The following is a 27,060-nucleotide window of genomic DNA, read 5'->3' as shown; positions in this document are numbered from 1 at the left end:
ATCCGGAAAACGAGGATGAACACTGTGCGCCCCGTATGGGACAGGGATCGCGTCCAACTCCATTAGCTTGTATCTACCCCAGGCAATCTGGGACATAATAAGCGCTTAACAAACGCATTAAAAGAAACCAAAATTTAAAAAAAAAGGGGGGGGGGGAGGGCTGGCTGAGATTGTAAACTCGCTGTGGGTAGGGAACGTGTCTGTTTATTGTTCTCTTGACCCTTCCCAAGCGCTCAGTACAGTGCTCTGCACACAGTAAGCACTCAATAAATATGCCCGAATGACCGAATGGAGGTCCGGCCAGCTTGACAGTTGTCCCGACCCGAGGCCCCCCCCCCCCCCAAGAAAGCCTGTCGGAAAATTATTTTTCAGCCCACTTTCCCAGGCTCGGCAGGCTGCCCTTCATCTATCTGATTCCACGCTACCAGCTGGATGTGCTACATTTTGATTTCTTTTCTACTAGAGGAAGGTGGGCAGGAGGAAATGGATATTTCACAATCACCGGTCCTCATGATGGGTCCTTAACTGGTGACGCACGGGGAGAGGAGAAATTCAATAAACTCTTTTTGGCCGGGGGCGGGGGCGGGGGCGGAAAGGATCTACAGGTCGCCAAGCTAGGAGTATTCCCCTCCCGCGATCGCTCCCTAAGGGGCAGGTTCACGGAACCGTCTCGGCCCGACTGGCACACGGAGGTCCCCTCCTCCCTCTCCGGGTTGAGAACGAAAGCTTCGCTCGCCGGTTCGACTCAGTGGCGTACGCATCCGAAACGGCGTCCCGTCGAACCTTCTCCCGCCGCCAGCCACGGGCTGCCGAGAGGAGAACTGGTAGAGGATGGGGGAGAATCCCGCCCCCGCCCTCGGATTTCCCGTTAACGGCATACCGTCGCCGACGCGCTAAAATCCGCCCTTTCCTCTCCATCCAAATGGCTGCCGCGTTAAACCGGGCACCTCCTCTATCCCGCCCGGATTACCGCGTCAGCCTCTTTGGTGACCTCCCGGCCTCGCGTCTCACCCCACTCCAGTCCGTATTTCACTCCGCTGCCCGGATTATTTTTCTACGAAAACATTCAGGCCACGTCGCCTCGCTCGTCAGGAACCTCCCATCCGTCTCCACCTCAAACGGAAATTCCTCGCCCCCGCTTTAGAGCCCTCCCGTCACCTTGCCCCCTCCTACCTCACCTCGCTACCCTCCTTCTGTCACCCGGCCGACTCTACCGTGCTCAACTCTCCCGGCCGCAGACCCTTTCCCACCAGGGCCTCGCCGTCCGCACAGAGCGAGTGCTTGACGAAGGGCACCGGTGACGACGACGCGCCCGACCCGATGGTCTTTTATCTCCCCCAGCTCTCGGTACAGTGCTTGCCACGTAGCAAGCGCTTAACGAATATCGCCATCAATACTATCGTTCCCACCAATCTCGCTCCGGGGGCCCTGCCCCGATATAAGGGAGCAAAGACGGGACCGGCTTCCACGCTCCCTCTCTGGAGGAAACTCCCCTTCCTCTGGGGAAAACGGGATATCTTCCCCGCCTCCCCTAAGCCACCCGGACGGTTCACTAAGTGGGCCATCGATCGATGGTGTCTGTCGAGCACTTACTGTGTGAAGAGCACTGTGCTACGTGCTTGGGGTCCTCCTAAATAATGATAATGGTAACTGGAATGGTGGTTCTCGTTAAGCATTTACTGTGGGCCAAGCATTCTACTCGGCACGAGGGCCCTCCTACTTGTTCGTAAGAATCTAAATGATAAATAATTGTGGTAGGACCGTGAGCCCCACGTGGGACAGGGGCTGCGTCCAACCTAATTAGTTTGGATCTAACCCAGTGCTTAGAGTAGCGCTTAGTACACAGTAAGCACTTGGCACATACCAATATTATCACTATTATTATCTGTCAGCGGATAGAGCCCGGACCTGGGCGTCAAAGAGACCCGGGTTCCGCTTCCGGCTCCGCCGTTTGTCTGCTGTGTGACCTCGGGTAAGTCACTTCACCGGGCCTCAGTTCCCTCATCTGGAAAATGGGGATGAAGAGTGTGAGCCCCACGTGGGGCGGGGACTGTGTCCACCCCACGTTGCCTGTAACCACCCCAGGGCTCGGTAAATCGCCTGGCACAGAGTGAGCGCTTAACAAGCACAACGCGACCTTCGCTTCGAGGCGGCTCCCCTCGCCTGACTCTGGGGGAGGGGGAAACGATGTTACGGCGACATTTCCACCCAGGGGAAGAGTTCCTCCGACTGGAATCCAATTCCCCGCCGGGGTCCCCCGGGGGCCCTCACCCCCGCAGTCCCCGAACGCCGGGAGTCGGGAAGCCCTTTCCCTCCTTTCCTTTTTCCAATTCCCAGGGAAAGGGGCTCGGGAGATTGCTATTCTTTGGAAGAAATGAAAGAATCGAAAAAATGGGTTTTAAACGGGCGGCCGGTGATGGGATTCCGTGGAAGTTATGAATTTTAAAGACCTTACATAAGCCCCGGCCGCTTCCAGGTACACACGAGCTCCATCTGCCCGCATACGAATGAGGCGCGCTTCGGAGAGGGTAGCCCTTTGGTTAACGGAAGTCTGCCTCGGTCACTCCCAACTCGCCGGGGGACTTTCCTGTTTCGTTGGCGTGCTTTTTTGGTTTTGTGGTTCTTTCCCCCCCCTTCAGCCGGGTCTCAAGCTCGTCTAAGGCCCGGATCGGTCGCATCACGGACGGGGGTTGCCTTCCGCGGGAATCCCGGGGGAGCGAGGGAGGGGCAGGGACGGAAGAACCGAGTCGGAGACGGAGGGGAAAAAGGCGGGGGAGGAGGGCGTGGTGGGGGACGGTGAGCGGAGCGACTCTGTCATTCGTTGGACGCCCTGAGCGGTGATTTCCTTCCGCGACCGGGGCCGGCCTCGTGTTAACAGTAACGTTAATAATAACGGTACCTAATGCGTCACTTATTCACCGTCGATCGTATTTTTTGGGCGCCTGCTGTACCGAGTGGCCGGGGAGAGTCCAATGCAACGGCCGGACGTAATCCCTGCCCAGACTGAATTTAACATTCCGTCTCCCCGTCTAGACTGTCGGCTCCGCGTGGGCAGGGAACGTGTCGACCAACTCCGTTCCACGGGACTCTCCTGCGTCCTCGGTAGAGCGCCCCTGCCATAGTAAGCGCTTGGTAAACACGCTGACCGACTGATTTTACGTACTTCTCCAGTGACAGAGCTCCGAGACAAAGTAAGGGTGGAAACAAAGTTAGAGAAGCAGCGTGGCTCAGTGGAAAGAGGTCATGGGTTCGAATCCCAGCTGTGCCACTTGTCAGCTGGGTGACTGCGGGCAGGTCGCTTCACTTCTCTGGGCCTCAGTTCCCTCATCTGGAAAAGGGGGATGAAGACCGTGAGCCCCACCTGGGACGACCCGATTCCCCTGTGTCTACCCCGGCGCTCAGAACGGTGCCCTGCACGTAGTAAGCGCTTAACGAATACCAACGCCATTAAACAACTAAACAAGATTAGACAAGTTTCACCCCGATTCGGGGCCGACGACCGCACTGGATCCCGCCCGAGCGCTCAGGTCGGGGGCCGCGGCCGGGGACCGTGTCTACCAACTCCCTCGCGCTCTCCTAAGCACCCGGGTGCAGTGCTCCGCACACAGGAGACTGGAAGCTCCCCGAGGGCAGGGAGCGGGTCCGCCATCCCCATCGTCCTCTCCCAAGCGCTCGGCGCAATGCCCCGTGCGGATTGAGCGCTCGGTAAATACGACCGTTGGCGACCCTTCTCCCTAAGGCCGAGGATGAATACGACAAATGGGACCGAAGGAACGATGACGGAAGCAAAGAAGGATCCAGTCGCTCCCCGCAGTCCGGGCCAAGCGGACGCTTCCGCAGTCTCCGCCGACCCCTTGAGTTGGGCGCGAGGTGACCCCCGAGAAAGAGGGGGGAAAGGTGTCCGCCGCCCGACAACGGCTCGTGGCGTCGGGGAAGGTACAGGGCGGTGGTCGGGGGGCAGGGGGAGGGGGAAGGCCGGAAAAAAAGGCGCGGCCACCTTGGCGACCTAAGGATTTTTGTGCTCATAAAAGACCCTCCACTTGCTCGGGTTTTTAAAGTGCCGTCTGGCCCGCCAACCGCCCGCAGTTCCCGGGAGGACAGGGAAGTTCTGTCCCTCTCTGAGCAGAGTTCTCCCCCGCCCGCCTCGCCCAATCACTTGAACTCTATTCCCCTAGAAACGTACGGGCCCGGGCTCTGGCGGGGGTCTCCGGCCGGCGGGGCGCGTCTGCGGACCCCGGGGTCCGGCGGACCCGCCCCCACGCTCACCTATGAGGGAGTTGAGGGAGGAGTAGGAGCTGACGCGCCTCATCTTGTCGATGGTCTCGAACGACAGGATGTACTCTTCGTTCTCGGGGCTGCCCAAGGTGCTGCTGGCGCTGCTGCTCGTGCTCACGTTCCCTGGGGAGAAAGCCACACAGCTCCCGGCTGCCCGTGGGGGCCGGAGGTGAGGCGAGGGGGCCAGACAGAGGAAGGTCGGTGAGCCGACCGCTCGGGGCCACCGGTCGATCCGGCCGGGGACAGTCCGACACAACGGACTTGGCCGACGCGCTCGGACCGTCCGATCGAACCGCCGACGGAATTTATGAGCGCTTGATGCGGACGGAACCCCGGACCGAGCGCCTGGGAGGGGGCGACGGGTCGGTGGAGACACGTCCCCTCCCCGGAAGGAGCACGGGATCCATCGGCGGCGTTTACGAGCGCTAACTGTGCGCGGAGCACCAGACTGAGCGCTCGGGAGGGGACCGGATAACGGAGTCGGTCGACACCTTCTCTGCCCGGAAGGGGCAGGCGACCCATCGGCCCCGGGTATCCCTGAGCGCTTCGCGCGCGCAGAGCAGTGGACCGCGCGCTCGGGAGAGTCCAATACGACACGGTGGATCGAAACCTCCCCCGCCCACGGGGAGGTGACGGACTCGAGCGGGGAGGGAGACGTGAGAATAAACGCCGGATCCGGACAGGGGTGCCGCGGGGCCGAGGGCGGGGCCGACGGTGGCGGCCAAAAGGGGACGGATCCGAGGACAAGGGCGACGCGCAAGGGAGCGGGAGAAGGGGAAACGAGGGCTTAGCCGGGGCAGGCCCCTTGGAGGAGACGCGATCTGAACAGGGCGGGGGCCACGTCTTTTAACTCGACTGTACTCTCCCAAGCGTTTAGCCCAGCGCTCTACCCGGATCAAAATGAACTCCATCTCTCTCCCTCTCACACACACAAACAGGCGCACGTCCTCCCGCACGCATCTTTGGGAAGGCCACCGTCTCTGTGTGACAGCCAGCTACGTGACTTCTCGGGGGCGCGCCGAACGCCTCAGGGGGACGGGGGCCGCTCCGGGCATCTGGACGGCCTCGGACGGCCCGAGCCGGGGTGTCACGCCCGCCCCCCGCCCCGGGCCCGGATCCGGGGAGGCCGCAGGTCTGCGACGTCCCTCTCCCGGGCCCCCGGCCCCGCCCCCCCCGGAGCTCACCTTCCTCGGTCAGGCTGAGGTTCTGCAGCGACTTGTTGAGGCTGCGGGCGGAGGCGACGGCGCGGATGTTCCCGTAGGAGCTGACGGAGCGCAACCTGGGCGTACACGGCCCGTCGCGCACGGGGGTCAGGCTCCCGCCTTCTGCGGAGGACACGGAGGCGACACTCAGGGGACACACGGGCGTTCGGGGCCGGGGAGGCAAGAGTCAGCTGATGTATTCACTGAGCGTCTACTGTGTACGGACCACCGGACTAAGCGCTTGGGAGAGGACCCTAAGACAGTATAGCACATTCCCTGCCCACAAAGGGCTGACAGTCGAGAGGGGCGACAGAGCCCGGGCCTTGGGGGGGGGGGGGGGGGGGGGGGTCAGGGGGCCTGGGTTCTCAACCCGGCTCCGCCACCCGTCCGCCGTGTGACCTCAGGCAAGTCGCTCGACTTCTCTGGGCCTCAGTTCCCTCATCTGTAAACTGGGGATTAGGCGCGTGAGCCCCGGGTGGGGCAGGGACCGCGTCCGACCCGATTAACTCGCGTCCACCCCAGCGCTTAGAACGGCGCTCGGCGACCTGTAGGCCCTTAACAAATGCCACAATCGTTACCACCGTTACGGTTTTTCTTAGACGTACCTGCAGTGGCCGGCGAAGGGAGGGGGTAGTTCTTCTCTTCTTCCATGAACTGCAGAGCCACGGTGCAGAAATTGCTCTCATACTGAACCACGAAATGACTCAGGGCCACCACCAGCTCCTGCGGGAGAGGGCAGAGAGGGGACGGCTGCGACCGGCCGGAAGGGGGGGGGGGGGGGGGGCCGGGCCCTCTGGCCGCCGGAGGTCGAGGCGCCGGCTAGCAGGGAGAAGAGAGACCGGGGCGGAGTCGGAAACGATCGTCTCGCGCCGGAGCCGACGGACCGAGATAAAACGGCCGAAAACGGCCATCGCTCGAGGTTACGGGATCGGCCCGTGTCCCTGACGGAGTGCCCCCCCCCCCCCCCCCCCCCGGGTAACAGACTTCCCTGCCCTTCCCGCAGCGAGCTGACAGTCCAGAGGGGGAGAATGGATAACCGAGCGGCACGGCGTGCCCGATCGAGCACGGGCCCGGGAGTCAGGTGGCCCCGGGTTCTAATCCCGGCTCCGCCGCTCGTCTGCCGCGTGTCCTTGGGTAGGTCACGTCACTTCTCTGGGCCTCAGTTCCCTCACCTGTAAGGGCTTACTACCTGTCGAGCACTAGGGTAGGTGGGGTACGGGCAGGCTGGCCCAATCCTGTCGCCTGCGTGACCTCGGGCAAGTCACGTCCCTTCTCTGGGCCTCACGGTGAGCGCGTGACAGATATCGCCGTCATCATCGTATAGAGCCTTCAGACTGGCCACAGTCCATATCCCACGGTGGGGGGGGGGGGGGGGGGGCGGGGGGGGTGTCGCGATATCCATCCCCACACTACAGATGAGGTCCCCGAGGGCCAGAGAAGCGAAGCGACCGTCCCTCGTCCGCCGGGCGGACGAGGCCCCACTTCTCCTGACCTGTGCCTCGGTTCCCTCGTCTGCAAAATGGGGACTCGACACCGGTGACTCTTCCCACTGGTCCGTGCGGCGCCTCGTCCGCCTTCCGGCTGGCGGACTTCGGGGGAGGAAGTCGTTCTCGGTCTATTGAGTGAGGTGACGACGCTTCTTCCCTGACACCCCCTAAGCGCTTCCTCCCCAGGGCCCGCCAGAACACTTCAGGTTTCCAGTAACCCATGAATACTTCATGGCGGATTTAGAACGCGCGGTCCCAAGAAGTACGACTCTCGCTGCCGCGACCGTGCTGAAGCCCGAGGAGTATTGAGGGGGAGACGGACCGTCCCCTGCCTTTTACGGAGGAGGGATGCGGCCAGCCCCGATTTCCGGGGGGGGGGGGGGTGGGGTCGTGATTCTCCTGCGTCCGGTCTCTCCCTGAGCCCCCGCCGGAGCCACGCCGGAGAGATGGGCGTGGGGGCCCTGATGAGGCGACCCCAATTTTCTCCAGCTTAGAACTGAGACCGTGAGCCCCTCGAGGGACAACCCGATTAGCTTGTATCTCCCCCGGCGCTCGGAACAGTGCTCGGCACACAGTAGGCGCTTAAGAAATGCCATCGCTATTATCATGAGGTCACCGAGGTCCAGAGAAGTGACGCGACTTCCCCAAGATCACACGGCAGGCGAGCGGCGGAGCCGGGATCAGAATCCGGGCCCTCCGCCTCCCGGCCCCGGCCTCCACGCGCCGGGCCGCGCTCCTCCGTCCAGAGATCGAGAGTCGGTTCCCGGGACCTAGCCACGGAGGAGTGTGGCCCGGCGCATAGAGGCCGGGACTCTCCCAGGAGCCGAATCTCCATCTCTGGACGGCGGGACGGCTTCCTCTTCCTCTCCGGATCGGAATCTTGGCCCCGTCGGGAGAAACCCCCCAGCGGCCAGGAGGACCGAATCCCTCCTCCGGATAGGATTAGGAGGAGACGGAGCGGGGAGACAGAGAGGCCGCTGATGAAGAAATCTTCCCCAGTCAGTGGCTCCCGTCTGCGGGGCGGGGGTCCGTCTGGTAACACATTAACATCTCCCGGCAGACCCCCCCCCCCCCCCCCCCCGCCGGGAGTGCCGCTCGATAACGCCGCCGAAGAAGAGATGCTCCAAGACAGGTAGGAGCCGCCGAGAAGGAGCCCTGGGGGATGGGCTTAATTGAAAATGGAGAAGATCAGTCCAATTAAATCCAGTCGATCTGGGGAAGGAACGGAGGGCGCTTCCCAATCTGTACGTCCAGGGACTTGTTCAGAGTCACGTCGGCTCGAATTAGGACGGCAGAAACCGTGGCCGACTGCACGGGAGACCGAGTTAGGTGCTGACCCCCGCCCAATCCCACTCTGAAGCAACTGATTAGGTTGCATCTACCGTGGCTTGCCGCCCCCCGAGTTCAGACCGGCGCTCAGCGTACGACGAACGCTCAAATAGCGCAGTCATTATCGTGGTTATTTTTAGGCGCAAGTCCGGCGGAATCCCAAGTAGCCAATACAGAACTCCTCATCTTCCCGCCCAAACCCTGTCCTTCCCCCGAATTTCCCGTCGCCGCAGACGGCAGCATCACCGTCTCCCTCCCGTCTCACGAGCCCGTAAACCTCGGCGGCGTCCTCGACTCCTCTCTCTCCTTCGACCCGCATACTCGACCCGTCACTAAATCCCGTCGCTCGACCTTCGCAACACTGCCAAAACCCGCCCTCTCCTCCCCGACTCGCGTGTGACCACGCTAATCCGAGCATCTACCCGACCCCGCCCTGATCACTGCCCCGGCCTCCCTCCTCTCCCCACTCCAGTCCACATTTCACTCCGCCGGCCGGGTCATCTTTCTACAGAAGCGTTCGGGCCACCTCTCCCCTCTCCCCGAGAACGTCCAGCGGTCGCCCTTCCGTCTCCGCACCGGCTTTGAGGCTCTCGACCACTTCGCCCCCTCCTACCTGACCCTGCCCACGCAGTTCGTTCCTCTAACGCCAGCCTCCTCGCTGTGCCTCGATCTCATCTATCTCGCCGACGAACTCTCGCCCATTTCCCGCCTCGGGCCCGGATCGCCCTCCCTCCTCATATCCGACAGATGACTACTCTCCCCACCTTCGCAACCTGATTAAAAGCGCATCCCTCTCCAAGAGCCCTTCCCCGACCGAGCCCTCATTTCCTCTCTCCCACGGCCTTCCGCGTCCCCCCTGCACGAGGTTCCGCACCCTCTGTTCACCGCTCCCTCGGCCCCAAAGCACTTAGGGACACACCTGCAATGTAATCCATTTCTTTCTGTGAATGTCTGCCTCTCCCCCCTAGATTTCACGCTCACCGTGGGCAGCGATCGTATCTAAACCCCGTCACGCTGTAGTCTCCCAAGCGGTTAGCCCGGTGCTGTGCACACAGGAAGCGCTCAGTAAACACCACTCACTGAGCCCCGTGCTAAGCCCTTGCCCGACCAAGCCCTCATTCCTCCGACTCTTCCCCTCCGCGACTTCAACGGCATCGGATCGATCCGCCCTCGGCCCCACGGCGCGTATGAAAAGATCTGCAATTTTATCTTAATGTCCTGTCTCCCCCCCTGGACCGAAAGCACCTCGAAGGCAGGAACCGTGTCTACCAACTCTGTGGTATCACACTCTGCCAAGTGCTCAGTACAGTGCTCTGCACTCGGCGGATTCTAAGCTCTACCGCAGTGTTTGGTCCCGAGCGCTCGGTCCCGAGCTCCGCGCGCGGTCGGCGCTCGACGACACCCTCGGCTGACGGACGGACCCATCGACGGGCCGCGCGTCCTCCCGACCCGGGTGGGCCCGGCCGCGGCCTCACCTTCCTGACCACGGGGCTCCCGTCGTTGATGAGCTGGGCCAGCATCATGGCGACGTTGTGGTCGATGGTGGTCGAGTGGTCCGTCCTCTCGGCGGAGTTGCCCACGAAGGTGCCCAGGGCGAAGACGGCCGAGCAGCGGACCTGGGCGGCACGCGGATCCGTTTGCCGGCGGGTGACCCCGACCCCCGCCCACGCCGGGTCGGGGAGAGGGGCGGACATCCCTCCCGGGCCGGGCCCCCGTAACCGGCCGGTAACCCCGGAGCCGGGGGGTGGGAGATGTCGGTCGGGGGAGCCGACGATAACGAGCTCTAGTCCGAGAGCTCGCTGCGGGCAGGGAATCTGTCCGTTGCCGTCCCGTCCTCTCCCGGGCGCTCAGAACGGCGCTCCGCACACAGAGGGCGCTCAATAAATACGACCGAAAGAATGAATGATGTTAACCGTGGCGTCTGTTAAGCACTTCCCATACGCCAGGCGCTTTTCGAAGCGCCGGGATAGATACAGACTAATTGGGTTGGACACGATACCTGCCCCGCGTGGGGCCCGCGGTCCTCATCCCCGCTGTACTGACGAGGGGAGGCACGGAGGAGTGACTTGTCTGAGGTCACGCAGCAAACGGCGGCGGAACCAGAATCCAGATCCTTCCGCCTCTCAGGCCGGGCTCCACCGTCGGCCACCCGCTCTCCCGCTCGGCCCTCGGCTCAGTCACCGGTTCGGGCTCGATCCGGTCCCCGCACGCTTAATATTACTATTTACTGAGCGCTTACTGTGCGCAGAGCGGTGCATTAAGGGTTCGGGAGAGGCCGATGCAACAATATACGGGCACGTTTCCCCCCGCCCCGGTGTGCTTACTGCGTGGGGAGGGGGGACGACTCTAGAACTCGGGTTTTCCAAGGTACCCAGACCCGGGCTCTTTCCACTAGGCTGTGCTGCTTCCCACGGTTATTCTCTTCTCTTAGCGCTGCACTCAAAGGAACCAGAGAGAAGCTGCCTGACCCAGCGGCCAGAGCCCGGGCCCGGGCGTCCGAAGGACCTGGGTCCTAATCCCGAGTCCGCCGCCCGTCCGCCGGGCGACCCCGGGCAAGTCACTTCACTCCTCTGGCCCTCGGGCCCCTCGTCTGTAAAAAGGGGATTAAGGCTGTGAGCCCTACAGAGAGACGAGGACTGGGTCCGACCTGATTATCTTGCACCTACCCCAGCGCTTAGTGCAGCGTCAGGCATCTCGTCAGCGCCTAACAGATACTACCAAAAGAGCCCCGGATGGGACAGGGTCAGCGTCCCAACGGACAACCCTGCATCCACCCCGGGGCTCGTTTACGGGGCCCGGCACCTTAACAAATACCATAAGGAGAGCCCCACGCGGGCCGGGGACCGTGTCCGACGTGACGACCCTGTAACCCACCCCAGCGCTTAGTACAGCTCTTGGCGCACAGTAAGCACTTCGGTAACAATAACAATGTTGGTATCTGCTAAGCGCTTCCTACGTGCAGAGCACCGGTCTAAGCGCTGGGGTAGACCCGGGGGAATCGGGTCGCCCCGCGGGGCTCACGGTCTTAATCCCCATTTTGCGGACGAGGGAACCGAGGCACAGAGCAGTCAGGTGACTCGCCCACAGTCACACGGCTGACAGGTGGCAGAGCCGGGACTCGAACCCTTGACCTCGGGCTCCAAGGCCCGGGCTCTTTCCACGGAGCCGCGCCGCTTCTCGTCCGAGGGCGAGGTACCCTGAGAGCGCACGGGTCCCTACTGGACCCGACCCGGGGCTCGTCGGAAAACTCTCCTCACCGGCCCACGCTACGTCGGGGGAAAGGAGACGCGGTGTGGTGTGGCGGCCCGGGCGTCGGAAGGTCACGGGTTCTAATCCCAGCCCCGCCACCCGCCTGCCGGGTGACCCCGGGCAAGTCGCTTCACCTCTCTGGGCCTCGGTCCCGTCACCCACGGCGGGGCCCGCGTCCCACCCGATCGGCGCGGGCCCGCCTCACCTCGGGGATGGGGTCGGAGAGGAGGCTGTAGAGCTTCTCGTGGGCGCTGTCCCGCACGCCGCACCACCGGGCCGAGTCGAAGTTCTGCCAGATGCGGCCGAGGCAGATGGCCACCCACTGGCGCAGCAGCGGGTGCAGGTCGTTCAGCTGCTCCAGGCAGATGGCGATCAGGTTCCCTTGAAGGCAGGCTTCCTACGGAGGACACCGCAGACGCAACCCCATTGGCCTCTCCCAGACGCTCAGCTCAGTGCTCGGCGCCCGGCAGACCGTCGGCGCCCCGACGACGGCGATCGCGTCCACTAACCCTGCTGGACTCCCCGAGGGCATCGACGCCCGCCTGCTTGTCTCGTCTCGTCGTCCGTCTCCCCCTTCTAGACCGGGAGCCCGTCGTCGGGCAGGGACGGTCTCCGTCCCTGGCCGGATTTACCTTCCGAGCCCTTGGCGGAGGGCTCCGCACGCGGTAGGCGCTCGGTAAATACGACCGAACGGATACTGGACTCTCCCAAGCGCTTACTGCAATACAGCGCACACGGCAGGCACTCGGTAAATACTACCGATGAACCGCCTCTCACCTGTATCTTTCTCATCGAACCTAGGTGCCCTCCATCCTCCTCGAGCTCCGGCGTCTCCTCTGATTCTTAGTCCCGGGACCGTCAGCTCCCTGAGGGCGAGGTTTGGGTCGACCAACTCTACTACACGGGACTTTCCCAAGGGCTCGGCGCAGTGCTCCGCACACAGCAGACCGGCCGTCCCTCGCGGTCAGGGATCGCGTCTGCCCGCTCGACCGTACGCTGTTTTCCCGGGCGCTCGGACCGGTGCCCCGCGCGGAAAATCGGTCAGCTGCTTTTCCCGAGCGCTTCCCGTGTGCAGAGCACCGTAGTACTAAGCGCTTGGGGGAAGTACGTACGAAAGAGGCGGGAGACACGACCCCCGCCCGCCGCGACCTTCCGGTCTACGGGCTCTGAAATCTACTCTAAGACACCTTTCCTCCCAGCACCAAGGCAAGGTCAGAGAGCGTCCGGCTGACGGGAAACCGAGAAGCGGCGTGGCCCAGCGGGTGGAGCCGGGGCCCGGAAGTCAGAAGGACCTGGGTTCTGATCCCGGCTCTGCCGCCCGTCCGCCGTGACCTGGGGCGGGTCACTTCACGTCTCTGGGCCTCAGCGACCCCCATCTAGAAAATGGGGACGAAGACCGCGAGCCCCAGGCGGGACTGCGCCCCACCTGATTAGCCGTGTGGCTCTACCCCAGCGCTCAGTCCAGTGCCTTGCAGGGGGTAAGGATTTTAAAAACCATTAAACGAAGCACATCCCTCGGGAAGACAGGTCTCCTTCGCTCACCTGCCCGGTATTGTAGCTGTTGACGATCACGGCCAGGATGAAAGCTGTCATGGTCCTGTGTTCGGCCTCGATCGAAAAACGATTCATGAGAATGATGACAATAATATTCCACTTGCAGTTTTACATTTCTCTCTGGGGCTAACCCGGGCCACTCTCCCAAGAAAGCCTAGCTATCCCCACAGTCACGACCTAAGGGGGAGAGAGAACAGGGAGCGAATGCCCGCGAGGAAACCGAGGCCCAGGGAAGTGAAGTGACTGGCTCTAGGTCCCACAGCAGACAAGGGGCGGAGCCAGGATTGGAACCCGAGTCCCTCTGACGCCCAGGCCCGCGCTCTATCCACCAAGTCACGCCGCTCCTCAACTTCCCATCAAGCAGACGCTCCCTGAGCCTGGACTTGGGCACTGGGGAGAAGGAATAAGCTTAGGGACGGGGAACCGGGAACCTAGGGACCACCGACCGAGGGGATGGCAGACGATTCGCCCCTAGAACGGCAAGACGCCATTTTGGCCACTGTGTCCCGGAGGTCCGATCCCCCATCTGCCCGAGCAACTTTTACAGCTACGGGAATGCTGAAAAGGAAGGGAGAAAGAGACGGGGAGAGGGGGAGAGTGCGCGTGTGTGTGCGCGAGAGAGAGAGAGAATGGATTTGTGTTTGAGAGAGAGACTGTGTGCGCGTGAGAGAGACAGGGAAAGAGATAAGGAGAGATAGAAGAGGAGGGAGAGAGAAGGCCCCGTTTTTGCAGCCCACGAATGAAACGGGATTTTCCTCTTCGGCTGACCGGAGGAACGGTTCATAAGCAAACCTCCTCAGAGGAGGCCCGTCCCAGGAAGGCGAAACGACCCTCACGAAAGGAGGCCGGGGCGGGGGGAGAGACCAGCGGTCCTTACCGGCATGTACGGATCGGCCAAGACCGAGAGGAAGTATTTGTGGCCGTTGTCCTTCACTAGATCGGCCTGGCACGACTGCGAAAGGAAAAAGAGACCCCCCGTGTCATAAACCGCGAGCTGTAACCCGGAGGGAATCTCTCCTTGTCGTGTGTGATGTATGAACCGGAGAAGGCGTGATGAATATTTTATGCCTTAGTCATTTTCTCCCCTCGAACCCAATCTTCGTTGCGGGGAACAGCGGGAGTCGCCATCTGAGGCCTTGGGGTTGGGTCCAATCTACTCCCACTGCACCGACCCCAGCGTGCAGCACGGTGCTCCTCACAAGAGAACCACTTTGCAATCACCGGCGAAGCGGTGTGGCCTAGTGGATAGAGCCCGGGGCCGGGAGTCAGGAGGTCCCGGGTTCCGATCCCGGCTCCGCCGCTCCGTCCGCTGTGGGTCCTCCGGGAACTTCAGTCTGGGCCTCAGTCGCCTCATCTGTGAACCGTGGTGTCCGTGGCACGTGTTAAGCCTGTGAGCCCCGTGTCCAACCTGATTAGCTTGTGCCTGCCCCAGCGTTCAGGACAGTACCCGGCGCACGGTAAGCGCCTAATGCATACCAAAGGAAAGAAAACCACCTCTAGCCTGTGAGCTCGCTGTGGGCGGGGAACGTGTCACACCGTACCCTTCCACGTGCTTAGTTTCCCACAGGTGGAAACTGAGGCCCAGAGACGTGAAACGACTTGCCCGAGGTCACACAGCGGACAAGTGGCAGAGCCGGGATTAGAACCCGGCTCCTTCTGACTCCCGGGCTAGGGCTCTGCCCACTGAGCCAGGCACACAGCAAGCCCTTAACAAGTACCACCATTACGATCACGCCCTTCTTTCTCAAATGCGCCTGGCCGGAAAGAAAAAGAGAGAAAGAGACAAAACATCAGAACATCGAGAGAGAGGGAGAGTGAGAGGCGGAGGCCGGAAAACCGACAAAAGCTAGGAGAGACTGAGAATCAGCCAGGTAGCGAGAAAAAGACAGTTTCGAAAGAGCAAACGGTCAACTCTGGGCTTCAATCTTAGCTGCGGGGCTACGGCGGTACAGAACAGAGCGTCCCTCGGCCTCGAGCCCGAGCGCTGGTGAAAACACTCTTCCCCGCAGCTGGCTCCTTAGCCTTTACAAAACCTCTCCCGCTCTATCGACGCAGTCTTCGCATCGCAGGACGGGAGAATACGGAGCCCCCCCGAGGAACGGCCGACGCCCCTCCGCCGAACACCGTGCGTCTCGGAAAAGCACTCGTGCTAAGGGGTCCCGGGTCAATCAGGGCGGGCGGCGGCTGAGAACCCTCGGAGGCAAACCTATCTCGGGGTTTTGCTTTTGCCAGATGGGGCTTCGTGGATGACACGTTAAGGTCAGGCTGAAAGGGAAGGGAGGGAGGAGAGAGATGGAGTGAGGGAGGGAGGGAAGAAGGGGAGAGAGAGAGGAAGCAAAAAGAGGGAAGGGGAGGGGGGGGATGGAAGGAGGGGGGGGGAGTGAAGGAAGAAGGGAGGAGAGAGAGAAAAGAGAGGGAGGTGGAAAGTGGAGAGCGGACTGAGTGAAGGAAGGAGGAGAGAGGGGAAGGAGGGAGGAGGGGAGTGGATGCAAGGAGATGGAGCCAAGGAAGAAGAGAGGAGAGAGAGAGAGAGGAAAACAAGAGGGAGGAGGGAAATGAAGAGCGTGGATGGAGGGGCTGGGGGGGAGAGCGAGAGAGAAAAACACTTCCATCCCAACAAAAAGCAGAAAAGCACCCTGACATCGCTTTCAACTCCCGCCGTGGCTCGGATTCTGCTTAGCTCCTTACGGGGAGCGAGGGACTCATACATTTTTCAGCAGCAGCGGAGAGCGGGAGGGGGACGGGACTTAGGGAAAACTAATTGTCGAAAGCGGGCAGCTACGGGAATGAACGACGCAACGGAATATTTCAGAGCGGGAGGCAGCTAAAGAGGCAGTTTGCGGCAGAAGAGACAGCAGGGGGATTGAACGGGTGCCAAGCGAGGAGTCTAGAGCGCTATCCCCATTTCCCCCTCCCCTTGCACGGTCCAATTCCCCCAAGGGCAGTTGGCATTTCCGCTCTTTTATTACCGCAGAGAACCAGGTCTACGGCGTGGCCGAAGAGACGCTAGGGGAGCAAGGGGGGTTGGTGGACTGTGTCAGACGCCCACCCCGCCCCCGTCTACCCCGGGTTTCAATGCAAAAAGGATCCAGGGCCCCCATCCGGGTGGAAACGCTTGTCTGCGGAGGGCACGGCCCAGGAAAGGTAGGGGGGAGCCGACCGTCTCCCATCTTCCAGGCGCACGGGCCGTCCCTGGGAACCGGAGACGCGGGAAGCAGAGTAGCTAGCGGGTAGAGCCCGGGCCCGGAAACCGGGAGGACCTGGGCTCCCGTCCCGGCTCGGCCACTTGTCCGCTGGGTGACTCCGGGCGAAACCCCCTTCGCTTCGTCGGGCGACCTCACCCGTAAAACGGGGGTTAAAACGTGAGTCCCACGTGGGACGTGGACCGCGTCCGACCCGATCGTCTTCTACCTACCCTGGCGCTTGACACGGGGCCTGCCGCGTAGTAAGCGCTTAACGGACACCGCAAGAGAGACAGAAAGGAACGCTCCGACCCCTCCGTGAACACCTGCTCCTGGATCTCACTTTCCCTCTCAAGAAATCCTCTCTCTCCACTCTAGCCTGAACCCCTCCCGCTGCAGTTCCGTGGGCGAGGACGGCAACGCCAGGGCTCTGTCGGGACGCGGGCTGGAACTGGAATTGAGACCCCCTCCCCGACCCTGGTTCTGACCAGATGGACTCCCCGGGGTTTGGAGACTGGGAAACCTGTTCTAAAGCACCTAGTAGAATCACACCTCCTCCAGGGTGTCTTCCCGGACGAACCCTCATCTCCCCACTCTTTTCCCCCGAAACTACTATGTCGCCTACGCACAGGAGTCCTCGCCCCTTAAGCACCCAACTAAGCGCCCTACCTCCTCTTCCTCCTCCTCCTCCTCCCAGCGCTTACGCACATCACTATAAACTCCGTTCGCCTGTAGCTCGTTCAGGTGCCCGTCCCCTCAAGTGGATCGGAAACCCACCGAGGCCAAGGACTGTATCCATTAAACGCTCAGCTCCTACTTCACTCACTCATTCGATCGTATTCATCGAGCGCCCACTGTGTGCAGAGCACCGTACCGAGCGCTCGGGAAGTACGCTTCAGCAACGGGTAGAGACGATCGCCGCCCACGGACGGGCTCGCGGCCTAGAGGAACTAGTCGGATTGGACACGGTTCACGTCCCGCGGGGCTCACGGCCTCGATCCCCATTTCCCAGCCGAGGGAACCGGGGCCCGGAGTAGTGAAGCGACTTGCCCGGAGTCACCCGGCAGACGAGGGGCAGAGCCGGGATGAGATCCCGGGTCCTCCGACTCCCAGGCCCGGGCTGCAGCCACGAGGCCGCGCTGCTTCTCGGGATCTCTCTCCCGAGTCGTGACCGACGGGTCCGATGAGTCACGGCTACGAACACTCTACTCGCTCCGGGGCCTTCCCGTCCCAGGGGAGGGAGGACGACGTGCTGATGGCGCTCGGCACGCCCCGATTATTAAGGTGACGTGGGTCTGATCGTCATGGGAACCGTCCAACGTGACCACCCGTCTCCACAAGGACGAGAGGGAACGACCGCGACGGGGAGGGGGCAGATCTGTCAAACGACGCAACGGGGCTTCACCGTCGGCAAACCGAGTCGGTCGGAGAGGTGGGGGGGGGGGGGGGGGGGGCGGGGGGCGGTCGGAGGACCCGGGTTCCAATGCCGGCTCCGGCACTCATCTGCTGTGAAAACTGGGGCTAGTCACTTCACCTCTCTGGGACTCAGTTTCCTCATCTGAACAAGGGGAATTAAAATCCCAGTCCTCCCTCCGGGACCGCGGGCCCCACGCGGAACGGGGACACTCCCCCGTCTTCAAAGCCTTACTGAAGACCCACCTCCACCAGGAGGCCTTCCCCGACTAAGCCCTCTTTTCCTCTTCTCTCACGCCCTTCGGCATCCCCCGACTCGCTCCATGGATTGCTCCCGTGCCCGTATCTGTCATTCTTTCTAATTACGTTAACGCCTGTCTCCCCCTCTAGACTGTCAGCTTGCTGTGGGCGGGGAAGGTGCCTGTTTATCGTTCTAGTGTCCTCTCCCGAGCGCCTGGTACAGTGCTCTGCACCCAGTAAGCGCTCGATGAATGCGGCTGAAGGAATGACCGTGCCCAAACTGATCTACCCTGTACACGACCCGACGTTTAGTACGCTTGTTGTGGGCGGGGAGTGTCGCCGTTTACTGTCGCACTGTACGCTCCCGAGTGCTTAGTACAGTGCTCTGCACACAGTAAGCGCTCAATAAACACGACCGATCGAACGAATGAACGAACGAACCAACGCCTGGGACAGAGTAAGCACTTCACAAGTACCATCAGAAAATATGACAGAAATCCTCACGGCAGGGAGCCGTCTCCCGCATCCACAGGTGCCCGGCCTGGTTTAGGAGCGGCGCGGCCCCGTGCAACTTAAAGAGAGAAGGCGCGGTGATAGACGGGCCGAGCCGAGGGCCAGCCCTGGATACTCACGCTGTCCACGGCGAGGATTTTGGCCCAGATGAAGACCAGCAGGGGCCTGAGCTCTCGAGCCGAGCTCTGCAGCAGTTTCAGCACGTACGGGAAAATCCCGACCGACAGGGCCTGGAAGAGGAGGGGAGACCGATGGGCGCGCTGGCCGGGGGCGGGGGCGGGCAGAGCGGCTCCATCCCGGCCTGCGGAGCCCACGCCGGCCTCGGCGCCGACGGGAGACGCGGGGTGAGCCGAGAGGGCGCGGCCGAGGTTTCCCGCTCGGCTCTGCCTGCGTCCCGCCCCGCCGGCCCCGTCCGCCCAGATGCGGAATTAAATGCCTCGGGAACCCAGCTTGGGCGGTGCCCTCCGGCCTCAGGCGCGGGCCAGGACGGCCCGCCCGGACTGCCCTCGTTCCACCACCTGACACCGGGATATTCCCGCCCTCCGGTTCCCCCGTCCAGCGGACGCGAACACGCTTGAACGTCCCCCTTCTGGGGCCTCCGTGCGGCGCGAAGCGACAGGGCTCGGAGGCCGGCTCGTACGGTGGAGGAATGGGAGGCGGCGCTGCCTAGTGCTTCAAGTAGGGGCCTGGGAGTCAGAGGACCTGAGTTCTGATCCTACCCCTGCCTCGTTCCTCCTGGGGCCCGCCACTTCACTTCCCGGGCCTCAGGCCCCTCCTCCGTAAGACAGCGATCGAGACCGTGAGGCCCACGTGGGACAAGGGCCTCGCCCCTCCCGATCTGCTTGTATCCACCCCGGCAGCTTAGTACGGTGCTTGGCGCACGGTAAGCGCATTCTGGCTGCGTTGACCTTGGGCCAGTCACCTCACTTCCCGTTCAGTCTCCTCTTCGGTAAAACGGGGATTCGACAGCTGTTCTCCCTCCCGACCGCCCCCGACCCCCGTTTCCTACGTCCCGAGACCCCAGATACCCACCAGGCTCACTGCCCAGGGACCCAAGTCTAAAAACCTCCCCAGGAGGTCGAGGGCTCGCAGTCGATGCACTTGGCTTAGCAGCACCTGAGGAAAGAGAGAGGCAAGACGGGAGGTCAACGCCCGGTAGCACGCACGCTTCCTCCCCCGGAGACCTCAAGCCCTTCGGGGGCAGAAACCGCACCCGTCGACTACTATTTTGAACTCTCAAACTCCTTCTAGGCCGTAAGCTCGTTGCGGGCAGGGAACGTGCCTGCTCACTGTTACACTGGAGTCTCCGAGCGCTTGGTGCAGCGCTCTGCGCAGAGCAGGCGCTCGATAAACACGATCGACTGATCGATGGACTCTCCCAAGTGCTCAGTCCGGTGCTCTGGACCCAGTAAGCGCTCAATAAATATCACGGATCGACTCACTGAGGTTTCTCCTCGACGTCGCTCTCTCCTTTCCCTCCTCCCCGCCCCAGTGCCGTCCAAGACCTGCAGTCGGGAGGAGCAGCCGAGAGAATCAAAACGGCGACCCAATGGCTCTTCCAGTCAAACGCACAGATTCCCCCACTCGGGACAGCAGGGCCGCCCCCCCAAGCCCCGACCAGGTTCAGCCGGGCGACCCGATACGGGGGAAAGCGCCTAAGGCGCTGCGGGCCGGGGGGGACAGTGTCTCTAACTTGCGGGGGACGTTCTCCAGCGCCTCGGACTGCGCTCAACGGACACCGTGGCAGGGCGCGCGTGCGCGTGTGATTTCTACTGAGGGGAGAGAACCAGCGTCTGAGAAAAATGAAGATGCCCCACCAGCCCAGCAAAACGTGGAGAGACCCCATGTAGTCCTTTTCAGCCTGGTGGAAATGGGGTCCCCACCCGGAGGCAGAGGAATGGACCGGCCCTAGACCCAATTCCAGGTCTCCAAGGCAACGTTCTGAAGAGGCTTCCCGACCTCGGAAGGGAGACTCTCTCCATGCCAGTCACCCTCCCCCCAAAAGGGTCCCTCGTGACCCCGACCCGCTGCCCCGCTTCCCACCCAGCCAAGTCCTCCGCCCCCGCTGCCCGGACCCTCTGGCCAAGAGAGAAGCGGAATGGCTACCGGCGGGGGGGGGGGGGGGGTTGGTCTGCCTCCCTCAGGTCGGTGAGGTCGGGGTCTCCTCTGCCCCACCGGTCGCCGCACCGAGGGGCAGGGCGGGGCACCCGCCCACTCCCCGGGAAAGCGGGGGAGAAGGCCCACGAGCCCGCAGGCCGCCTCGAGGCAGGCTGCTTATGCGTAGCGGTGCACTGGCGGCTTCCAGCTAACTGGTGGTGGGAGGAGGAAGAAGAGGGAGGAGGGGGAGGAGGAGGAGGAGGAGGAGGAGGAGGAGGAGGAGAGCCGGGGCCGGAATCCAAAGCCGTTGAGCAGTCTAACGCGCCAGGCCCTTGATTGGTATTTAATTGGGGAGGTGGGGTGCAACTCGGGGCCTTTATCGGGAAGGTCCTTTCAGGAATATACACACACCAAGGGCTCCAATTACTCCTGAAGGAGTCTGTGCGATTTATTTACCCAAATGCCATCTGGCCCGGGGCAGGGCGATCAGCAGGCAACACACACACACACACACACACGCGCGCGCGCACAAAGCAAGGCGATCCGCAGGCAACACACATACAGCGAGGCGAACGACAGGCAACCCACACACACGGCGAGGCAATCAACACGCTCCGTAGAAGCGGCGTGACCTAGAGGTTAGAGCCGAGGCCCGCCGGTCGGAAGGCCCGGGGTCCCGATCCCTGACTTCTCTGGGCCTCGATTCCCTCGCCTGGCAAACGGGGATGAGGACTGCGAGCCCCGGGCGGGACGGGGACCGAGTCCGACCGGACCACCAGCAGCTACCCCGGCGCTCGGGACGGTGCCCGGCGCGCAGTAAGCGCTTAATACCACTAAAAAACAGAAACCACAGCCAAAAGGCCAAACGCGCGGCAGGGTAATCGCCAAGCCGCACAAACACACGGCGAGGTGATCACCAGGCAACGCGCATACACACGGGCAATTAAAACACAACAGTCCCTTTCGCTCTCTCTCTCTTTCTCCCCCCGCCATCCCGCCGCTTCCTCCCCTCTTCCGGGAGCCCGTAGCCACACGAAGTCATTCCCGCCAGACCCCAGTGGGACCAAGTGGGCCACAGCCTGGCCCAGGGCTGCGCCGTCTCTCTCTCTCTCTCCCTTCCTTTCTCCCTCCCTCATCCTCTGCCTCCCTCCCTCTCCCTCTCTTCCTCCTTCCCTCGCTCTCCCTCCCTCCCTCTCCCTCTCCCCGTCTCCCTCCCTCCCTCTCTCCCGCTCCCTCCCTCTCCCTTCCTCCCTCGGTTCCCCGCCGCCCGCCCCCGGGTGGGTCCGGCGGTCCCTCCGTCACCTGCAGCACAATGGGGAGCTGTTCGGGCGGGTTCCGGTTCTCCACGCCCATGGTGAGCCACACCTGGAAGGCCGTCAACTGCTCGGCGAAGAACGGGCTGTGCTGTGGAGAGACGGGGCCCACGCTCCAGTCCGGGCGGCCTCCGGCTCCCCCGGGGGCCGGAGCCCCGGGGGCCGGGCGGGATGTCGCTCTAACGCCTCTCTGCCCCCCGACCGATCCGGGCGACCCGCCAGGCCGGAAGCTCCTCGAGGGCAGGGCATCACGTCCACAGAACTCCACTGGATCCTCCCGGGCGGGTTCGTCCCGTGCAACAGCCGTCCTACTGCCCTCTCCCAACCACTCGGTACAGTGGCCCGCGCTCGTTAAATACAAATTACTGACCGACAATGCAGGGTAAACTCTTTGAGGGCAGGGACCGTGTCCGCTCACTCTACTGAACTCTCCCAAGTGCTCGGGTCAGCAGCGCTCTGCACGCCGTACACCGTCAGCTTCTTGGGTGAGAGGCAGCGTGGCCCAGCGGATAGGGCACGGGCCTGGAGGTCGGAAGGTCACGGGTTCCGATCCCGGCTCCGCCGCGGGACCCCGGGCAAGTCGCTTCGCTTCTCTGGCCTCGGTTACCTCATCCGTAAAATGGGGACTAAGAGTGTGAGCCCTAGGTGGGAGAGGGACTGGGTCCAACCTGACTGCCTCCTATCCACCCCGGCGCTCAGAACACTGCTCGGCACGTAGCAGGCGCTCGGCAAGTACCAGACCATTTATCATCATCCTCTCGTCTACCAACCTTATCGTCTGGGACAAGGGGCGTTCCGGCGCTGCCTCACGGCCTAGAAGCCGACGCGATCCGACCCCCCCCAGGGATGCCTTACGGTCGACGACGAACGAAATCCTCTGGAAGAGACCGCCCCCGGCCCCGCGCGACCCCTTCCCGGGGGCACACGCGCCAAAAAAAAACCCCATCGCCAGACACAGGCTCCGCACGACTCGTTGGCGATTCAGGGATTAAGGGGCCTCTGTTGGAATGGCCTGAATAGAGGGATCGAGACGGGAATCACGTGCGGCGGACCATTAGTGCAGAATGAAAGATTGTGGGCGGGGGGGGGGGGGGCCGGGAAATCTCCCCTCACGATGCTTTTCACCTAACTGGGAGAAGGTCGCTGATGGCTTCCCAGAACCACTTTCGTTAAGTGGTTTTCCACCGTGAGAGAGCTTCCAGTTGTTGCTTTGGCCCTTCCTGTCGGAGCCCCCCCCCCCCGGGGGGAAAGCTGGAGGGTCCTGGGGGCCGCGGGGAGGATGAGGGAAAGGGAGCGGGGAATCCTTTGCCGACGGGGAGGGGCTTGGGGGGGGGGGGGGGGGCTGCGTCTGGGGGAGGAGAGCAAGCTTGGACAAGACACCCCGAGACCCTCCGCTCGGCTGACGGCAAACGGCGTCCGTAACGTCGCCGCCGCCAGTGATGACTGTGGTTCTCGTGAAGCGCCTTCTACGTGCCGGGCACCGCGCTAAGCGTCGGGACACAGACAAAATAGGTTGGACGCCGTCCCCGTCCCCCACGGGGCACCCGGCCTTCGATCCCAGCTTCCAGGTGAGGGAACTGAGGCCCAGAGCAGTGGAGTGACTTCTCCAAGTCCCACAGCAGACAGGAGGCAGAGCCTTCCGACTCCCAGGCCCGCTTACCTCGGTTACGTCTAGGCTGCGAGCTCGTCGCGGGCAGGGGACGCGTCTACCGACCGCGCTGTATTGGACTCTCCCAAGCACTCAGTCCAGTGCTGCGCACCCGGTAAGCACTCCATAAATACCACCCATCGACCGATTATTCCGGGGCGGGGCACCGGCCCACAGCCCCGGACCCCAAAGGCACGTCAACCCGAATCGACGACTTGAAGGGACTTACCCTAAACGCGGTTCCCTCCTCGATAATGGTGGGGAGCTGGGAGAGACAGATATCAACGGCCAGGTCCCAGGCTTGCCTGCCAAAGGGAGGGACAGGGAGAGAACAGAAGCGGAATTATCGTCCCTCAACACGCCCGGAGCTTCGGCCGTCGGCCGGCCCTCGGCGAGGAGAACCTGCCGGCAGAAACGAGAACGACTCCCGCTGAAGGTCGGTCGCAGAGAGCGAGGCCTCGCGAGGAGAACCGGGGCCTGGCAGTCAGAGGGACCCGGGTTCCAATCCCAGCTCCCCTCCCTGTCTGCTGTGTGACCCTGGGCAATAACGACAACAGTGGGTGACAGCACTTCTTAAGCACCTACGATGTGCCAAACATCGTTCTAAACGCTGGGAGAGAAACAAGGTTATCAGGTCGTCCCACGTGGGGCTCACAGTCTTCATCCCCATTTTACAGACGGGGTCACCGAGGCCCAGAGAAGCCAAGCGACTTGCCCGGCCACACAGAGGATGAGTGGCGGAGCCGGGATTAGAACCCACGTCCTCTGACACCCGAGCCCGGGCTCTTCCCACTAAGCCACGCCGCTTCTAGTCGAGTCGCTCAGTACAGTGCTCTGCACACAGTAAGCGCCCGATAGATACTACTGAATGAATGAACGAATGAGTCTAGTCTAGGCCGGTCACTTCACTTCTCTGGGCCTCAGTTCCCTCATCTGGAAAACGGGAGTTAGGACTGTGAGCCCCAAGTGGGACAGGGACTGTCTCCAACCTGATTATCTTGCCTCTACCCTGGCGCTCTGTACAGCACTTGGGGCACGGTGGGCGCTTAACGAATACCACAGTTGTTATTATCTCACTATAGTTATTACGCACAAATGCAAGGATCTACCCCGTTGACTCGGTCTTAGAGGTGGGTCCCGAGATAGAGAGGCGATTGCGTTCCTGCCGCGGGGGCATCCGATGACGCTACCTGTGAAGCGCTTACCGCAAGCTAAGCGCCGTACCAAGCCCCGGGGGGACACAAGTTAATCTCAGCAGGAGGAAGAAACGGTGTTGAGTTCCCATTTTACGGACGAGGAAACCGGAAGCCCGAGAAGCCAAGTGACACAGGCCGGGCAAGCGGCAGAGCCGGGGTCCGGGCTCCATCCGCTCGGCCACGCTGCTTCCCGTTTCTCTCCCGACCGCGCTCCGTGGCCGCCGACTCCCCTGTAAGGTCGGGACGCCGAGCCAGACGCCGTGCCACCGCTTCCTCGCGGCCACTTCTGGGGACCACGTTGCGGGAAGCTGCCCGGCGGGACACCGGCTGTATTTTGGGAAAGTGTCGGGTATTTATGGTATTGTGCCTTTCGAGTTCTTGAGTCAGCGAGGAAGTCGGGGCCGGGCCGCTGTCTGTTCGGGAGCGGGAAGGGCTCGGGTTCGACTCGGGCCACTCGGTTAGAACCCGGGTTTCCATTTTACGGTTCGGGTGCAACTGGAGGGGGAGCCGCTGTCCCCCAGCTCGAGTCGGTGCAGGGGTAGGATGATCCCCATCCCGCAAGTGGGAAACAGCGTGGGCTACCGGAAAGATCCCGGACCTGGGAGTCGCAAGAACCCGGATTCTCGTCCCAGTCCCCCCACCTGTCTGCTAGGTGACCGTGGGCGAGTCACCTCATTTCTCTGGGCCTCAGTTCCCTCATCCGCAAAATGGGGTTTGAGACCGCGAGCCCCACGTGGGACGGGGACTACGTCCAACCCCCCGTTTGCTCGGATCCTCCCCGGGGCTTAGTTCAATGCCCGGGGACGGTACGAAATGGATTTTCAATTTCAGCCGGCGGCGGGGGGGGGGGGGGGGGATTCGGGTTGCAAGGGAGGAAGAAAATCCTGCTTGCCGTGATGGGAAAAAAAAAAAAATCACAGGAATAGCCTACTGGGAAGGGTTGAGGAGTCTCTATCCCCTAAAAATAGTCGGCCATCTGTCCCACGCGGTTCGGTTAGTCACCTGCCTGGACGCGGGGCGCCTGAGAGGGCGGTTTCTGGGAACGTGATTCTCTCGACCTCCCACTCTACCACTACGAACGGTTTCCAGGGGGGCCCGAGCACAGGGACGAGTCCGCCAACACTCACTCCCAAGCCCGCCCGGCTCCCGAGGGGGTTCTGGGTCTGAGAGGCGGAGAGTGAGGAGGGCCCGGAGGTCAGATGTGGCCACGGAGAACACGGTGAGTTAACGATGGCTTCGGGCAAGCGCTTCCTAGGTACCACACGCGCTGTACCGAGCGTGGGGGGAGGTCAGAGACGATCGGATCGGGCACGGTCCTTGTCCCGAGAGGGGCTCCCAGTCTAAGGAGGAAGGAGAGAAGCGGCGCGGTCTGGTGGACGGAGCGCGGGCCTGGGAGTTAGAAGGACCGGGGCTCTGCCGCTTGTCTGCCGTGCGACCTCGGGGAGGGCACCTCAGCGGGCCTCAGTTCACGCATCTATAAAATGGGGATGGAGATCGTGAGCCCCACGTGAGACACGGATGGTGTCCAACCTGATCAGCGTCCACTCCAGCGCTCGGTACGGTGCCTAGCCAGTAGTAAGCCCTTATTTTTTTTAAAAAAAAAAAAAAAAAGAGAGAGAGAGCGGGTATCGACTCTCGTTTTAGAGAAGAGGAAGTCGAGGGCCAGACGAGTGAAGTGACTTGTCCGGAAGGCCAGTGGAGGAGTCGGGGTTGGAGGCCCGGGTGCCCTGACTCCCGGGCCCGGGCTCATTCCGCTGCGACACGCTGATTCTCCAGGGCAGGGAGGTTTCGCTAAGAAATGTGTGCCCACAAATCAACGGCTTCAAATGCCTCGAAAGGAATCGGTCAGTCGATTCATCGGTGGTATTTACCGAAGGCTTATACGGTGCAGAGCACCGTACTGAGCGCTCGGGAGAGGACGATACCACAGAATCAGTGCACGTCCTATAATTAATCGCGGCATTCCGTTTTAGCGCTTACTATGCGACCAGCACCGTTCTAAGCGCGGGAGTAGATTCAAACTGATCAGGTTGGGCTCCCAGTCTTCGTCCCTCTTTTCCAGATGAGGGAAGCGAGGCCCGGAGAAGGGAAGTGACTTGTCCGGGGTCACCCAGCACTCGAGGGGTGGAGCCGCGATGAAAACTCAGGTCCTTCCGACTCAATGTCGGTATTTCTTAAGCGCTTACTATGGGCAGAGCGCTGTTCTAAGCGCTGGGGGAGAGCCAGGATAATCCCACGCGAGGCTCACGGTCTTGATCCCCATTTTACAGACGAGGTCACCGAGGGCCGGGGAAGTTAAGTGACTCGCCCGCAGTCACGCAGCTGACAAGGGGCAGAGCCGGGATACGGACCCACGGTCGCT

At 62.3% G+C, this 27,060-nt stretch overlaps 1 protein-coding gene across 1 annotated transcript in view; it reads right to left on the bottom strand.

Annotated features, from left to right (window-relative positions):
* Nucleotides 1–27,060, bottom strand: part of RPTOR (regulatory associated protein of MTOR complex 1) — a 217,933-nt gene that overhangs the window by 46,748 nt on the left and 144,125 nt on the right. Inside the window, exons 10-20 of the mRNA XM_029056955.2 lie at nucleotides 23,732–23,807; nucleotides 21,844–21,945; nucleotides 19,477–19,560; nucleotides 18,564–18,674; nucleotides 13,974–14,048; nucleotides 13,085–13,150; nucleotides 11,748–11,939; nucleotides 9,769–9,909; nucleotides 6,083–6,200; nucleotides 5,460–5,600; nucleotides 4,267–4,425 (exon numbers count right to left, since the gene is read on the bottom strand). Coding sequence (XP_028912788.1) covers nucleotides 4,267–4,425; nucleotides 5,460–5,600; nucleotides 6,083–6,200; nucleotides 9,769–9,909; nucleotides 11,748–11,939; nucleotides 13,085–13,150; nucleotides 13,974–14,048; nucleotides 18,564–18,674; nucleotides 19,477–19,560; nucleotides 21,844–21,945; nucleotides 23,732–23,807 — 1,265 coding nt within the window. The remainder of the gene's footprint in view (nucleotides 1–4,266; nucleotides 4,426–5,459; nucleotides 5,601–6,082; nucleotides 6,201–9,768; nucleotides 9,910–11,747; nucleotides 11,940–13,084; nucleotides 13,151–13,973; nucleotides 14,049–18,563; nucleotides 18,675–19,476; nucleotides 19,561–21,843; nucleotides 21,946–23,731; nucleotides 23,808–27,060) is intronic.

This window comes from Ornithorhynchus anatinus, unplaced genomic scaffold, assembly GCF_004115215.2.
Source record: "Ornithorhynchus anatinus isolate Pmale09 unplaced genomic scaffold, mOrnAna1.pri.v4 scaffold_264_arrow_ctg1, whole genome shotgun sequence".
NCBI lineage: Eukaryota > Metazoa > Chordata > Mammalia > Monotremata > Ornithorhynchidae > Ornithorhynchus > Ornithorhynchus anatinus.
The sequence above is the reverse complement of the archived record's forward strand: the minus strand, read 5'-3'. Positions and strand labels throughout refer to the sequence as shown.